The sequence below is a fragment of the Asparagus officinalis genome, chromosome 4, assembly GCF_001876935.1.
Source record: "Asparagus officinalis chromosome 4, Aspof.V1, whole genome shotgun sequence".
Classification (NCBI taxonomy): domain Eukaryota; kingdom Viridiplantae; phylum Streptophyta; class Magnoliopsida; order Asparagales; family Asparagaceae; genus Asparagus; species Asparagus officinalis.
In genome coordinates this window covers 144987162-145004395 of record NC_033797.1, presented here as the reverse complement: position 1 = coordinate 145004395, position 17234 = coordinate 144987162, and the positions used below count along the sequence as shown (strand labels likewise).

At 40.4% G+C, this 17234-nt stretch overlaps 1 protein-coding gene across 8 annotated transcripts; it reads left to right on the top strand.

The window, feature by feature from the left end:
- On the top strand, positions 468-16334 carry LOC109839650. 8 transcript variants are annotated; one of them, XM_020408155.1, is made up of 14 exons: positions 468-1226; positions 1292-1361; positions 7200-7311; positions 7504-7784; positions 7901-7958; positions 8877-9059; positions 12884-13075; positions 13175-13249; positions 13343-13483; positions 13558-14925; positions 15197-15388; positions 15487-15558; positions 15716-15853; positions 15948-16334. In XM_020408155.1, the coding sequence occupies exons 5-14, from the start codon at positions 7929-7931 to the stop codon at positions 16044-16046; spliced, it is 2490 nt and encodes an 829-aa protein (XP_020263744.1). In that variant the 5' UTR covers positions 468-1226; positions 1292-1361; positions 7200-7311; positions 7504-7784; positions 7901-7928; the 3' UTR covers positions 16047-16334. The 8 variants fall into 8 exon arrangements, with proteins under 8 accessions (XP_020263744.1, XP_020263745.1, XP_020263748.1 ...); XM_020408156.1 differs by lacking the exon at positions 1292-1361; XM_020408159.1 differs by lacking the exon at positions 7200-7311.

Here is a 17234-nt window from a genome sequence, read left to right as displayed (position 1 = left end):
CCCTCAAATTTGAGGGGGTTTGTTGTAGTTAAAATAGTTGAGAGGAATTTTCTAAAATTAACCCCAAAAAGATAAACTTAAAAAAAGTTGTCACGACATGATTCACTTTATATTTTAATTTATAGCATTTTTCAACCATTAAATGACGGGGGAAATGACTTTCTTTTTAGTTTCACCCGCTAATTGGCACTAAATTAGGGGTAAATATGAAAATCCCCCCTTTAACTTTCAGATTTATCAGAAAGCCATGGGTCCAACTATTCACACTTCTAAACAGTAACTTTGGGGTGTGTGAGGACTAAATTGCCCTTCTCCCAAATCAAAACAGGCCAAGTCCATTCTAGAAACACCCTCAATATCAAAAGGGCATTTTCGGCAATCCAACTCCTAAAATTACTGTTTGGAAGTGGATATAACAAACATGGAAAGGCATCCTTTACTTTGAGGATTTATCCGAAAATCCCCATAAACTAAGGAGGTTTCCTGAGAAAACCTCAAACGCAAGCCCTAACTCCGTATCGCCTCTCCTCCCTCCTCTCCCGCCTAATCTCAGCGGCGATCTTGCACGACGCATCCCGACGCGAGCGAGCCTCCGACGTTCTCTCCCGCCTCGTCTGCATCAATGGCCACCCTCTCCGACGAGGCGATCAAACGGAGGATGGGCGTATTTCGAGATTGAGCAGCGCGCTTTTGCAGATACAACCCTTTTCCATTTTCGAATTTTGCACATTTAACATGCTGGCCAGTTCATATGCCAGCGGGGATTTATCTGAATTTTTGAGAAAATTGGATCCCTTATCATCTTTTTTTTTTTTTTTTCACTATGTAATGTTTCGTTGGGCTTAAATCTCTAGTATATAATGCTAAATTCAGCTCAATGTACCATCATACCATCTAGTGTCGTGCTATTAACCTTTTAATTGTCATGATATTATCTATGTATTTTTGTGTTGTTTCTAGTGGAGTCACCACATCAACTGATTTTAGTTCTCACCAATTAACATTAAAAAAAAACTTGACTGTTTTAACTGTTTAAAAAAAACTTACCCGTTTTTCTCACCAATTAACATTTTATCTGTCATCAGACTTTAGTTCTAATTGTCGTGAAGTTGGTTATTTTCAAATTTCAGGCTTACCTGACTTAAAAATGGGAATCTATCTCAGCACCCTGAAAGCTGAGAAGTTTCCTAAAATGACAAGAACAGCATGCAACTATGGAAGATGCGGTGAGTTAGAACATGCTTTCAGATTCAACCTTTGATGTAAAACAATATTTTGTCAGTTCTGTCAGATGCTGGGTTTGTGCGAACTAGACTTGGACCAACGAGAAAGAATCTCGTATACCCCCGATGCGTCTCAAGGTAGGAAGCATGGACTTCTATTATGAAGCCGACACATCTTTGCTGCGTCATGTGTATTTTCTTCTTCTTCCTCGTATAAGTAGCTGTGTGTCTGTCATATTGTGCCGCATTTGTGTCGGTGAGTCTGTGTTCGTGTAACTTAGACCCAACTATTATGACATTTAGTGAAGGAATTTCAGCATCAGCAGCAGAATCAGGAAAAACAGGCGGCGGTCGACCGGTCCGGTCGACCGGATTCGTGCACAAGGGTTCCTGTGCGTCTGGAAGGAGGTCGGTCGACCGGCCCGGTCGACCGACGGCTCTCTGGATTTTTGGGGCTTCGCTGGATGGTGATCGGTCGACCGGGCCGGTCGACCGGAATTGATCGCGGTCGACCGGTCCGGTCGACCGACGCTGTTTTGGGCTGGGCTTTCAGGTTTTCGACCCGATTCGTTTTGTAAGTTCTATATATACCTAAACCTGTTTGTTTAGGGTAGAGGTTGGACGAATTTGAGCAGCCAAAGAGAGAGAATCATTGCATCCAATTGTGAGAGAGCTTTGAGAGATCTAGAGCTTTGTTTTAGGGTTTGGTCTGAGAGATTTGTAACCCTATTTGTATTCTCTTGATTTCTAGTAGAAAGAACTCCCCCCTCCTTGCCCCGTGGACGTAGGCAACTTGCCGAACCACGTAAATTGTGTGTTCTTGCTGTGATTGTGGTTTGCATATTGTTTGTGGTTTAGTTCGAGTTATTGTTCGTGTTGCCCTAGAAAGCTTCCGCCGCGCACAACAATTGGTATCAGAGCTAGATCGACAACATGGGAGATGCAAGCACGTCAGGTTCGTCTCTAACAAAGGCGATACAGAGTCTGAGCATCAATAACACGAAGATTGATGTTCCGAAGTTCGATGGCAAGATCAATTTTGGATTGTGGAGGTGTCAGGTGATGGATGCTTTGGATGCACAGAATTTGGAGGAGACTCTTGAGTTAAAAGAGAAACCCGCTGAGTTGGAGGATAAGGTTTGGAGAAAGATGAACAGTAGAGCTTGTGGTGTTATTAGGTCATGCTTGACGCCGGATCTTATTTATGATGTTATGAACGAGACGTCGGCGAAGAAGATGTGGGAAACACTCAATGAGAAATATCTTACGAAGAGCATTGAGAATCGGCTTCACTTGAAGAAGAGATTTTACCAGTTCAAGATGAAGAGAGGGGTTTCCATCAGGGAGCATGTCAACAATTTCACTAAGCTACTTTCAGATATGGCCAATGTTGATATTATAGTTGAGGATGAAGACAAGGCGATGCTACTTCTGTGTTCGTTGCCCGAAGATGATTATGGTACGTTCGTTCTCACTATGATCAATGGAAGAACTACAGTTAGCTACAAGGAGGTGACCTCAGCTTTGGTGAACTATGAGTTGAGGAAGAGTGATGGTGAACCCTCCGAGAAGGCATCGGGAGATGCGTTAGCAGTTCGAGGCCGAGATCCAAACCGTCGTCAGTTTAACCGCTCAAAGTCAAAGAATAGGAGTGCCTATAAGAGTGTTGGTAGAAATCAATGTCGGTATTGTAAAGAAGAAGGACATTGGAAGATTGACTGCCCAAAGTGGAAAGAAAAAGCCGGAAAGAATAAGGGGAAAGCTGCACAAGCTTCAGAAGTGAATGTTGCAAAAGCTATTGGTGAGCATTCAGATTCAGATTCTTCAGGCTATTCATGCCCTGCTTTACCGTCGGTTTGCTATGCGGATTCCACGGAGTGGATGATGGATTCGGGAGCTACATATCACATCTGCCCTAAGAGGGAGTGGTTTTCTAGCTTTGAGGAGCTGGAAAGAGGGGATGTCGTGCTTATGGGTAATGATCACGTATGCCCTATTGGTGGTATTGGTTCAGTCCGGATCAGGATGCATGATGGTGTAGTGAGGGAATTGAAGGAAGTGAGGTTCGTGCCGCAGTTGACGAAGAACATCATTTCTCTTGGGACTTTGGAGGCAGCAGGATATCGAGTGATCTTAGAGGATGCTACAGTGAAGGTCACGAAGGGTTCTATGGTGGTGATGCGAGGTGTCAGGGAAAACTACCTATACTACTTGAAGGGCAAGACAGTTACAGGGGGTCTGGCAGCTTCTATCACTACAGAGGAGGACACTACCACCTTATGGCACATGAGACTTGGACACACAGGAGATAAGTCCCTACAGTCATTGGCTAAACAGGGGCTATTGAAAGGTGCTAAGACCTGCAAGATGGAATTGTGTGAGCATTGTGTACTTGGGAAGAAGACTAGAGTGAAGTTCGGCACCGCTGTTCATAACACCCAAGGTACATTGGATTATATTCACACGGACGTTTGGGGTCCTTCCAAGAACACATCTCTTGGTGGGGCCAACTATTTTGTCACTTTCATTGATGATTATTCCAGGAGGAATTGGGTATACCCGATGAAGCATAAACATCAGGTCCTGGATATTTTTGTGGAGTGGAAAAAGAAAGTGGAGCTGCAGACAGGTAGAAAGGTGAAGACTCTACGTTCAGATAACGGTGGAGAGTACAAGAGTGATCCGTTTCTGCAGTTTTGCCGGGATCACGGCATTAGAAGACACTTCACAGTTCGAGAGACACCGCAACAGAACGGGGTGGCTGAGAGATTGAACCGTACCTTGCTGGAGAAGGTGCGGTGTATGATGACGCAGAGTGGATTGCCTAGATCTTTTTGGGCCGAGGCGTTGGTTTATGCGAGCCATCTTGTGAACAGGTTGCCGTGCACTGCGATAGACGGGAAGACTCCTTTGGAGCGTTGGTTTGGTTCGGTGGCTAGTGACTATGAGTCGCTTCGGATATTCGGGTGTCCAGCTTATTATCATGTCAGTGATGGCAAATTAAATCCGAGAGCGAGGAAAGCAGTCTTTGTGGGATTTAGGGATGGAGTCAAAGGCTTCAAGTTATGGGATCCACAGGACAAGAAGATAGTTATTAGCAGAGATGTCACATTTGACGAGGCGTACATGATGAGGCCTCGAGCCCCTCAGCAGGTGGAGGGAGACCAGACAGGAGAGATATCGCAGCAGGTGGAGGATGATGTGACTCCACCCACTCCAGAGAACACTGTATCCATTGAGGCTCCTACAGAGGTGACACTGGGAGGAGATGAGATGACAGATGGGCAGATACAGGATACAGTAGATCATGGGACTCAGGAACAGGGTCATGTTCAGAGGACCATTGCAGCAGATAGACCGAGGAGAGAGATTCGTCGGCCAGCTAGGTATAATGATGTCATGGTCGCATATGCATTATCAGTGGAGGTCGTTGATGATATGGTTCCAGCCACATTCAGGGAGGCAGAGTCTAGCCCCGATTCGATCAGGTGGAGGGAAGCTATGGAGGAGGAGATGCGGTCTCTTCAGAAGAACGACACTTGGACACTTGCACATCTACCTAAGGGTAAGAAAGCTATTGGTTGCAAGTGGGTATATGCGAAGAAGGAGGGATCTTCTATTGGGGACATTCGGTTCAAAGCCAGATTAGTTGCCAAGGGATATGCACAGCTTGAGGGCATTGATTACAACGAGGTATTTTCACCCGTTGTGAAGCATTCGTCGATTCGGATTTTATTGGCGTTGGTGGCACAGTTGGATTTGGATTTGGTCCAGATGGATGTGAAGACAGCCTTTCTACACGGTGATTTAGATGAGGAGATCTACATGACACAACCACAGGGTTTCAAAGCTGCAGGAAAGGAAAATTTGGTTTGTAAGCTGAAGAAGTCTCTTTATGGTTTGAAGCAGTCACCAAGACAGTGGTATAAGAGATTCGACGGCTTTATGATTGGCCGAGGGTACACAAGGAGCCCATATGACCCATGTGTTTATATGCACAAGCTACAGGATGGTGAGCTCATATATTTGCTTTTATATGTTGATGATATGCTTATTGCTTCCAGGAATTCTTCAGCTATTCGAAAGCTGAAAGAGGAGTTATCATCCGAGTTTGAGATGAAGGATCTTGGAGAGGCAAAGAAGATATTGGGTATGGAGATCGAGCGAGACAGGGTGAAGGGGAAATTGAAGCTTACACAGAAGAGCTACTTGCAGAAGATGTTGAAGAAATTCAGCTTTGATGGCAATGCAAAAGCAGTTAGCACACCATTGGCTCCCCACTTCAAGCTTTCAGCGTTGATGTCACCTGTTTCAGTTGAGGACAGAGATTATATGTCGAAGGTCCCATATGCTAGTGCAGTAGGTAGCTTGATGTATGCGATGGTGTGTACGAGGCCAGATTTGTCACAGGCCGTGAGCATGGTATCGAGATACATGCATGACCCCGGGAAGGGTCACTGGGAGGCCGTGAAGTGGATTCTACGGTATGTTCGAGGCACCGTGGATGTTGGTTTAGTGTTTCAGAAGGATGAGAAGGACGGGCAGGCTTGTATTGGTTATGTGGATTCAGATTATGCTGGAGATCTTGACAAACGCCGGTCTACGTCAGGTTATGCTTTTACTTTGGCAGGTGCACCTGTATGTTGGCGTTGCACGCTTCAGTCCACAGTGGCTCTCTCTACTACAGAGGCAGAGTATATGGCAGTTACTGAAGCTATTAAGGAGGCTTTATGGTTGCGTGGATTATTGGAGGACTTGGGGATTGCTTAGGAGACTATTCAGATATATTGTGATAGTATGTCGGCTATCTATTTGGCAAAGAACCAGGTTTATCATGCGCGCACAAAGCACATCGATGTCAGATTCCACTTTGTACGGGACGTCTTGGATGATGGAGATGTCATATTAGAGAAGGTCCACACAAATGACAACCCTGCAGATATGTTGACCAAAGTTGTTTCAGGAGTGAAATTTGGTCATTGTTTGAAGTTGTTGAACATCCTTCAGTGCTGAGGCCGTTGGCGGCCATTTGGGTGAACTACGTTCGGCTTGATTCCTTGGGCAAGAGGATACGTAGGCAGTCTTTAGATGCAGCCGGTTTGATCAGTTGATCAAGATGGGGGGAGATCGTGTTTCAGCTCGAGTATTGTTCCTGGACCTGTTGAGGAACTATTGGATGGTTTGGTGTCGGCTCAGTTTTGGTGGAAACATTCGTCGAGGTGGAGAATTGAAGGAATTTCAGCATCAGCAGCAGCATCAGGCAAAACAGGCGGCGGTCGACCGGTCCGGTCGACCGGATTCGTGCACAAGGGTTCCTGTGCGTCTGGAAGGAGGTCGGTCGACCGGCCCGGTCGACCGCAGATGTTTCGGTCGACCGGTGCGGACGACCGACGGCTCTCTGGATTTTTGGGGCTTCTGCTGGATGGTGATCGGTCGACCGGGCCGGTCGACCGGAATTGATCGCGGTCGACCGGTCCGGTCGACCGACGAAGCGGATATCAGTTTTTCTGGTTTTCGACCCGGTTCGTTTTGTAAGTTCTATATATACCTAAACCTGTTTGTTTAGGGTAGAGGTTGGACGAATTTGAGCAGCCAAAGAGAGAGAATCATTGCATCCATAAGGGAGAGAGCTTTGAGAGATCTAGAGTTTTGTTTTAGGGTTTGGTCTGAGAGATTTGTAACCCTATTTGTATTCTCTTGATTTCTAGTGGAAGAACTCCCCCCTCCTTGCCCCGTGGACGTAGGCAATTTGCCGAACCACGTAAATTGTGTGTTCTTGCTGTGATTGTGGTTTGCATATTGTTTGTGGTTTTAGTTCGAGTTATTGTTCGTGTTGCCCTAGAAAGCTTCCGCCGCGCACAACATTTAGTTCAGCCCTCAAATTGTTGATGGGAATTGTTTTAACTATAGTTTCTTGGTGCTTCTTAACTTGAGAGTTGCTCTATATTCTCTCAAACTTCCCCCTATCTATTGCAGCAAGATGTGGGAGGCGTGATAGTCCTTATAGATGGTGAAGCCCGGTCTATGATCACTACGATGGACCCTCTTATGAGAGGGAGAGAAGTCCTAATTATGCTCGCTGTACAGGGTAAACCAGTAAATAAATTCAGCAGTCATGAATAGTTCTATGTCACTTGAATGCATATATTTCTTTCTCATGTTCTTTTTTGTGTGGGAAACAACTTTATGTAGGAGTTTAAGCCAATAACAGTTTATTTTATACTCGCAAATCCATGTTTTGCATCTTTCAGCTAACTTTTGCCTCCTTTTGTTATGACAGTCAATCTGGGGATGGAGAAGACAGTAATTGATTATCTAAAGATGATCCCACCCTAAACTTGCCTCTTGCCTTCAATTTCTCGTTCAGGATCCTAGGGCTTCGGCAATCTGATCCCTCTTCTTGATGGATAATAGGGCTTCAACAATGGCGGACGAGTACATCCAGAAGACAGTGGTAGATTCTGAAAGAGGGAGGGAAATTCAGTCAACAATAAAATTTCACGTCTTTGGCCCCATTTCTATTTCACCATGATTTGACGCTTGCCAAATAATTTCATAGTGGTGTGTTCTTTCTTAGACTCTTCTTTTTCTTTTTTTTTTTCTTTTTTTCCTTTTTCTTGTTGTTAGAAATCCTAAAAAATAAAACATTTTCTCCCTTATTTTATTCTTCTTTGCAGTTGTCCAAGTCCGCTGCCATCGTGCTTCATGGGTTCGATGATGATATTTAGCTCCAATGTTAGTTATGTGTCCTCTGCCTCAAATTTGCAAATGTAGATGTTAATTTAGCATTGTTAGCCCTATAAATTTGAAATGTTTGGATTTTTGTTAAATCTGATTGCGGGTTTTGTTCATACTATAGTTTATCATAACATATATACATATAATTTTTTAGTTTCTACAAGTTATTGAATTCTGTTCCTTTTTCCCCCCTAAAATATTCAAGCTCCACTGCTACAAAGTAACTTAGTTGCTTTGTAATTAGTTTATTTGTATACAAGCAATAGCTATATGACTTGCGGGTTCTGAGTCTGCTGTTCTTTAGTTGTGGGTTAGCTTAAATTTTCTGAAATGATTAGACATTTACTGAAGCGAGAATTAAATTTGGAAGAGAGTTGAGTCTATATTTGAAAATTGCTTGATTGAAATAAGTGGAAGTAGTCTGAATTAGATTATCAACTGTTAAGCTTACAAAAATTATTTTGAAACTTCGGCATTCATAAAATTGTTGTTCTTTGTGTGTGTCTGTGTGTAATATCTTGCTGGAGGCTTGTAGGTCTTCACTTTCTAATGTTCATTAGAGTACCATCAAGATTCTTGAGCTTATATGAATCTTAATTTAAGTAAAATTTACTAAGATGAACTATCATGATTAATGCACATTAACTCTGTGGCCAATTGTACTTGATGTCTAATTACTTGGATTTTCTTTTCATAAATTTATTTTTGTTAATTGGTTGTTTGCATGACTTTCCACTGTCACTGGACAGATATTGTTTACCTGAGTGTGCTATGATCCTCTTACTATGTTGAGTGGCTTTATGCATTACTTTCCTGGGTTTAGGATCCCAGAAGACACCTGACTTTTGAACCCTTGACATACCTTGCTAAATTTGTTTTATGTCTCTATTAGTTATACTAAAGCTCAAAATTCAGATTCTCCTCGTGGGTGGAAATGGCTTAGATTATCTCCTGCTATTTCAGCTGCGCTCCCCATTTCATAGTCTTGATCATGACTCGTCGCTGCTGCCGTCAATTGGTTACCTTTTTCGGTTATTGGCTGGGATGGTACTGCAGATGTGTGGCACAGCTGCTCCTGGACACAAGTGTGAAGTGATGGTAAGACTAAATTTTTGTATTATGTCATAATTCCTTAATCATCAAACTGTAGTTTTAATCATCAAATTATTATCCCACAGTTTTTCTTTTAGGTCAGATGATCACATTCAGATCCTCATCATGGTTCACTCAAATCAATGGTGAATAGTAAACCATTGAGTAGAAACAACATTACTCGTCTAATGTTTTATTTATCTGTCTTCAATCAAGTTTTAGGAATTTTGCAGGTATTTTAGTTTCTTTTGTCAGCTTCTTGTCCTCAAAGTCCGTGGATCCTTTAGTGATTGGATAGAGAATCAAAAATTTGTAAATGAAGATAGTTGATTTTTGAATGTATGCTAAAATACCAAAACTTTATATTGTTTTGACGATTTTTTTTCTTTCCATAAGAAAGTTGTCAATGTACATTCAGATGAGTTATGATTTTATCAAAAAATTTGGACTTATCAATGTTAACATGTATGACACAACACATGCATACAATGAATTTCAAAACATAAAAAATTACGTAATAATACAAAGCATTTGCTACGGAACATAAAAGCTTAATAGGGCAAAATATTTCTTCAAAAAATGAAGAAAAGAGTGCAGAACTAATTTATGATGTTAATTATATGATGCTTTCAGTATATAATACATTTTTCTGAAAAACTACAGGTAGTTAAGGGTAAAGATACGAATTTCATTCAATACTCAATTGACTCATCTTTTTCTTTGGTGGATATATAATAAGACCATCTATTGCAAACTCTTTCCATTCTCTCCTGCTTTTTTGGGAACATGGTCAGTTCTTCTGAATACGCCTGTTTCCTCTCGCTAAACGGTTGGTTCTCTTTTATTATTTTGAATTCAGTGGTGAATTCTTTGTCATTTATGCCTAAAATTTGCTAGGTTCTCTGAATAAGATTAGTTTTCAATTGAGTGAATTCTCCACTCTCCATCACTTTGTCCTTCCCTCTTTAAAATCAAACAGTCTTGCTTATAAAAAATGACACGCTCTCTTATCTTTGGAATTTTTTGATGAACACTGTGATTTTAGTCAGTTATCCATTCTCATACGTCACCCTCTCTAGAACTGATCTGGGCTACACATAAAAAATGCTGGGTTCTCTTCTTAGAATTTCCTTACGAACTTTTTCATTTTGGTCTGTGGGTTTATGATAAATGGTGAGTTCTCGATGAACACTGCTTTGTGGGTTTCTTGAAGAAAATTGATGGATCCTCTTTGTAATCAATATCCATACTTCTCCCTCTACACATGCATGAAATGATAGGTTCTTTTCGTCTAAGAACTTGATGGATACTTTTTCAAGTTGGTCTAAAATCTTGATGGTTTATGAATAAGTTTGGTCTCTTTACTTGAGTGAGTTCTCCATTCTTGCATTGGTCTAAAATCTTGATGGTTTATGAATAAGTTTGGTCTCTTTACTTGAGTGAGTTCTCCATTCTTGCACACTCTCAACCAACTTTCTTTAAAAAAATAAGTTTGGTCTCTTTACTTGAGTGAGTTCTCCATTCTTGCACACTCTCAACCAACTTTCTTTAAAAAAAGGGTTTCTCTGTTTTGAGTTTCTTGATTAATTCTGTCATTTTGATCTAATATTTTGATGGGTTAAGAATGGTGAATCCTCTGTAAATGGTTTCTCTTTCTTTCTTGAATTTATTGGTGATTTTTTCTAGTGTTCGTCTTAATTTTTAGTGTTTTTTTAATCTGAAATTTTGGTTTTTGAATTCTCCGCAGTCTTTCTTCCTAGAATCAAACTGTTTTTCTTATTAAAAATGGTGAGTTTAGGCTAGAAGATAGATTAACAATAGGAGTGCTCTCTTTTGAAGTGAAGCATTGGTAAGTTACAACAGCATACTGAGGGCAAAATAATTCTTAAAAAAAAGAATGAAAATTGTGCAAAATATATATTATGATGTTACTTTACCTTTTCCAGGTTCAAATTATTTTCTGAAAACTATTGGTGTCATGATAAGAAAGATACAGATGTAACAAATAGGTCCCTACTGCTTCCATGAGTTAACCTTGAATCCCTACTGCTTCCATGATTTAAACCTTGAATAAATACTGACTCATCTTTTTCTTTGGTGGATGTATAAAACTATTTACTGCAAACTGCTTTTCCACTCTCTCCTGCTTATTTTTTGACAACAGAACCCCAAACCCTTGTCGTCAGCTCTTTTGCATACGCTGCTTTCTTTCTCACTAAATGGTGGGTTCTTGTTCTTTTTTGAATTCGGTGGTCAATTTTTTTTGCCATTTTGGTATAAATTTGGATGGTTCTCTAAAACTTTGGTTTATAACTGAATAAAGGCCTCCCATCCTCTCTACTTTCTTCTTCTCCCTGAATCCGAAACACTCTCCTTATTGCACTGCACCTCAAAAAAATGGTGCGTTCTCTTTCCTTTGAATTTCTTGATGGACATTGTAATTTTAGTCCGTTAACCAGTCTCATACTTCTCCCTCTCTAGAATTGAACTGGGTTACACATAAAAATGGTGGGTTCTTTTCTTCTAGGATCTACCTTACGGATTGTTTCTCATTTTAGTCTCATATTTTTGATGGTTTTACAGAAATGGTGAGTTCTCTCTTTTTTTTAGGGTTTTCTTGAAGAAAATTGATGGATTCTCTTTGTTATTCATTCTCATACTTCTCTCTCTCTCTCTCTACACACATGAAAAATATGGGTTCCTTTTTCTTCTAAGAATTTCTTGATGGAGTCCTTCTCATTTTGGTCTGAAATCTTGATGAGTTTATGAATAAGTTTGGCACTTTACCAGAGAGAATTCATTATTCTGACTACTCTCAACCAATTTTCTTTAAAAATGGAGGTTCTCTTTATCGTTTATGTTTCTTGATGAATTCTGTCATTTTGGTCTAATATTTTGATGAGTTTATATAAAATGGCTCCAACCTAAATGGTGTTTTCTCTTTCCTTTTTGAATTTATTGGTGAATTCTCTATCACATTCATTTTAATTTTGATGGGGCTTCTGAAAAGAGTTTGGTTTTTGAATTCTTCACTCTTTTGTCTTTCCCTCCCTAGAATCAAACTGTCTTTGTTATTGAATGGTGAGCACTGTTTATATTTTGAATTCCTAGATGAACACTATGATTGCAGTCAAGATTTTGATGGGTTTTGAAAAGATTTGGTTCTGTAGGATTGAACTTGTTTGCTTACAAACTAAACAGTAGGTTCTCTTTCTTTTTTGAATTTATTGGTGAATTCTCTCTCATTTTTTTCTTTTAGCTTGATGGGGTTTTCTGAAAAAGTTTTGGTTTTTGAATTCTCCACTCTTTTCCTCCCTAGAATCAAACTGTCTTTCTTATTACAATGGTGAGTTCTGTTTATGTTTTGAAATTTCTTGATGAACAGTATTATTGCAGTCAAGAAGTGGGGTTCTGAAAATATTTGGTTCTTCAGGATCGAACCTGCTTACAAGAATGGAGGGTCTCTTTTCTTTTTGGATTTTCTTGATCATTCTTCTGTCAATTTGGTTTCATATGTTGATTGTTTTATGAGAAATGGTGAGTTCGGTCTCTTTTGAGTTCATTGGTGAATATACTCTTATATGGGGTTTACTTTGAACAAACTTGGTTTTCTAGCAGAGAGAATTCTCCATTTGTCACACTTGTCTTTCTAGAATTAAACTGGATAATTTACTTACGGAAAATGATGGGTTCTCTTTTTTTCTAATTAAGAGTTTCTTTATGAAATTCTTTCTCACTTTGGTCTGAAATTTTGATGGGTTGATGAATAAGTTTGGTTTTATTACTCGTCACACTTCGTCTAAAATTTTGGTGTAATTAATTATTTGCAGATGGCACAAGAAACTCCTCCACTGTGGCTTCATAAGTTGTGCAGTGAGAAATTCTTCAATGCTTGCTCAATTGAGCATCGAGGATTAGATGAAAACAAGAGCGAGAAAGACGTCTTTTGTATAAATTGCTGCTCCAGCTTCTGCAAAGGCTGTATCTATGGTACAGGCCATGACACACATCAATTTTTTCAGGTTAATTTCTTCTTTCAGTTTATTTAAAATATAAAGAAAATTATATTTAAATGATCCAAAGAAACAAGGACGTTTATATTCCTATTTTCTTCATAATAGATTCGGAGCTATGATAGCAAGAATGCTGTTCGAGTGGAAGATTTAGACAAAATTTTCTTGTCCGATGGCATTCAGGTAACATTGAATTACTCTGGTAAATTGATTTTATTTGTATTTTATTCACTGTTATCAATAATTAATTTAAAATTTCTAATTTTTTGTCTACAGTCTTATACATATGAGGAGATTGAGGTAGTGTTCATTGAAAAGCGAACTCCAACCTCAGAGCAGAACCTCAGCGGCAACTGCTGCCGCATGTGTCAGTGCCACATCACAGACGGTTCGCTCTACTGCTCCCTACACTGCAAGGTATAAGTAATTAGTTACTTCCTAACTACTTTTGGAGCACTAGTTCTGGCATTATCGTAGTTTTGGTTTTGTAGATGATCTTTTTGTCAATAAACGGTGGGCTGAAAGAGTGCATAAAGAGAGAGGGAGACGAGAACATCGACAACGCTGAAACGATTAAGGAACTTACAGATGAGAGGGGACTGATGCCAGCCTCTAGTTTGCAGCCCACGGAGAGTGCTGGAAACCTTCCAAATCCTCATCAACGCCAACCCCATCATATTACCTATGACATGTTCGCTGCCGAGGCCCAATTCCTCCACTTAGATTCAGACAATTCTGACCCATTGCCAGCGAAGCGGAGGAAGGGCGGTTCTGAATCTCAAGGATATTATACCCATCAGAATTCTAGTACTCCAATGGCTCAGTCATCCACATCTATTAATGAATATACTTCCCAATTCTCTGCTTCTGGACCTAACCTCATGAGTACCAGACCTATGCAGCAGCAGCAACACGAAGCTATCCCGTTGACTATGCCTACTCCTGGGTGGAACCCGCCGAAGTCCACTCCAATGGCTCAGTCATCATCAGCTAGAAATGATCAGGGACAAATCAGTACATTACCTATGCAGCAGCAACATAGACAAATCCCTTTGTCCGTTCGGATATCTATGCCGAGTGCAGTTCAGCCTGAGAATTTTTCTGCTTCTAGTAGTGGGCAACCACCATTGTCCACTTCGATAGCTTATCAGTCGACCACATCTATTAAAGAATATAATTTCCAATTCTCTGGTTCTGGACCTAACCTGATGAGTACTAGACCTATGCAGCAGCAGCAACATGAACATGTCCCGTGGGCTATGCCTACTCCTGGTTGGAAGCCCCCGAAGTCCACTCCAATGGCTCAGTCATCATTAGCTAGAAATGATCGGGGACAAATCAGTAATGTACCTATGCAGCAGCAACATAGACAAATCCCCTTTTCCACTCAGATATCTATGCCTAGTATAGTTCAGCCTGAGAATTACACTTCTTCTAATAGTTGGCAACGACCACCGTTCACTCTGATGGCACCTCAGGCGCAGAATTATGTTTCTAGTAGTCCGCAACCACCACCATTCACTCCAGTGTATATGCCTGGTAGAGTGCAGCCTGAGAATTACGCTTCTTCTAGTAGTTGGCACGCTCCTCCATTCACTCTGATGGAACCTCAGGCTCAGAATTACGCTTCTAGTAGTTGGCAACCACCTAGTTGGCAACCACCATTGTCCACTCTGATGGCACCTCAGGCCCAGAAATTTTCTCCTTCTATACAGCATAATGGACAAATCCCGTCAAATATTTCTTCACTGCCGACTATGCCTACTCCTCCGGAGCATCCTATTCCCGGTCATCCTAATCCTGCCCATAACCGTCTAGGCTTTCCTACTCATCATAGGCCTCAACCTCGGGTTGGACAGGTGTGACAAATTAACTCTATTCATAATATTCCACATGAAATACAACAATTAATTATGCGTCCTCTCTCATGTTGACCATTCTTTCTTGTCAGTGTCTTGATGAACACTGGTGTATAGATTTCGAAGAAAATTGGTTTTCTATGAAATTGATTTTAAATAAAAAGGGTTTAAAAATGGCAGGTTTTTCTGTTTTTAATTTCCTGATGAATTCTGTCATTTTGGTCAATAAATTTTGATGGGCTTTTGAAGAACTTGAGTTCTTCTTTTGCAGATGGGGAATCAAGTAGCAGGGATCCTAGAAATTCTTAGAAGGTTTATCAATGAGATATTCTTTGCTCATTGTACATGCAACAACGGTACCAATTTAAAGAGGAGCTACTTTTGTTTCAAATGCTTAGTCAGCTGCTGCCCCGATTGTGTTGCAGAGCTTGTTCATCTCGGACATCAAAATCAAACTCTTCAGGTTTGGTCTCCCTTTTTCTTGAACATAAACAAAATTTAAATGACCAGGAAAACTTCTCACTGTTTCTGGTGATGTATATACTATTTTCTTGATAAAAGGTTTATGCGCAACAAGGTGGCCAGGTCCGAGTGGAACATTTGAATAGGTTTATCGACCCAGCTCGTATCATGGTAAAAATACTACTAATAAATTGATGTTTTTACGTGTTACTGTTCAGTTTGATTATTGCTGCCTTCCTTGGTATTAGGGTAGTGACGATTTATGAGTTTTATTTTTCAAGTTTTGTTTGAGTTCTTTTTTTAGTAATTAATTTATACGATTTATAAGACTTATAAGCACCGCGGCGGCTATTCGGTGGTGGTAATCAAGGAGCGTGGCCAGGGCCGTGGACGGGGAGGCCCACTCTGCCGAAACTGCGGGTTCAACATCCGCGATCAGTTCTTCTACTGCTCCCTCCAATGCAAGGCAAGCAAATAAAATTTTTCTTTTTCAATTGATTGCGATTACTTGTTAATTTCCAATTAGTGGCATAATGGTTGTTTTGTGGTTTACTTTCTAGGTGGAATATTTGTCGACTCACGGAGGCCTGGAGGACTGTCTCAGGGGTCGCTCTTTTTTTCGCGGGGGCCGAGTTAGTAGCGGGGAGGAGATGAAGTAAAGACTGGAAAGAGGGGGCAGTTTTTTTTTTTTTTTAAATTATTTTTATTTTAGGGGAATACCCTTTTAATTTTTTGTTGTATGAAAAAGCAGAAACCGTAGCAGAAGTGCTACTGTGCTCAAAGGGTTGTTTTCATTGATTGCTTCGGCTGACATTAATTCAATATTTCATTCATTGGGTAATTTCTCACCTAGCTTGTTGGGGTGACTGAATGGTTATAAGATGTCTGTTTTCTAGTAACAATTATGACCGTGATAATGAAAGAACTGCCCTGCATTGTATGTGCAAGTGCTTGATCATCCTACGACAAAATTGCGGTTTTTGTTTGGATTGCTGCTCCAGCTTCTGCCGTACCTGTCTTCGTACTTCTCGTGGCTGGGATCGGTCTCTTCGGGCTTCTTCTTTCAATATATATTTTAAAAGTGTAAATACTCGTTTTCGGAAAGAGATTTTCTTTTTCAGTGTTTTAAAAGTGCAAAAAATTTATGAAAGTCGTTTTGATTTGCATGTTTTTTTTTTTGAGATTTTTTAGTGTCCTCTTGTGATTGGTTGGAGAAATCAGAGATTTGTAAGTGGATGCTTGAACATATGCTATATATTTGTTAGGAATCTTGACTCTAAGATTAGTTTGTTTTGATGATAACAAATATTATATGTTGTGTGTATTATGTGCTTATTGTGAAAACGACGAAGGAATTGAGGAAAAGAATTAAGAAAAACGTAAAAAATAAGCAAGACAGACTCCACCACACCCTGGTGTGGTGTCTGCCACACCCAGGTGGTAGGATGTGGCAGAATTTGTCTTGTTTACGATGAGTGTGATGTCTGCCACATCCTAGTGTGACAGAATCTGCCCTGTTTGTCATGGGTGTGGTGTGTGCCACACCCTGACAGACTTGTTTTTAGAATCCTAATCTGTTTGGGATTGTGTTTTGTTATAAATAGAGCTATGTTTTTTAGGGCTTTCTATCGATTGATTAGGTAGCTTGAAGATGATTTTGAGCATAGAAAAGAGAGATCTTTCTGAGCAATTTGTTTGAGGGTTTAGTTTGAGATATTTGAGAGATTTGTTTGAGAGGTTAGTTGAGTGATCTTGTAATCTCTACTTTGTACTCTCTTTCTCTATAGTGGAAACTCATCCTTTTTTGCCCCATGGACGTAGGCAATTTGCCGAACCACGTTAAACTT

Bases quoted from the DNA above. Each gene is read 5' to 3' on its own strand.
- LOC109839650 (XM_020408158.1), top strand. From the start codon at position 7,929: ATGGGTTCGATGATGATATTTAGCTCCAAT. The intron at 15,389-15,486 runs GTTTGGTCTCCC...TCTTGATAAAAG, and splicing joins ATCAAAATCAAACTCTTCAG to GTTTATGCGCAACAAGGTGG. The intron at 15,559-15,715 runs GTAAAAATACTA...ACGATTTATAAG, and splicing joins TCGACCCAGCTCGTATCATG to ACTTATAAGCACCGCGGCGG.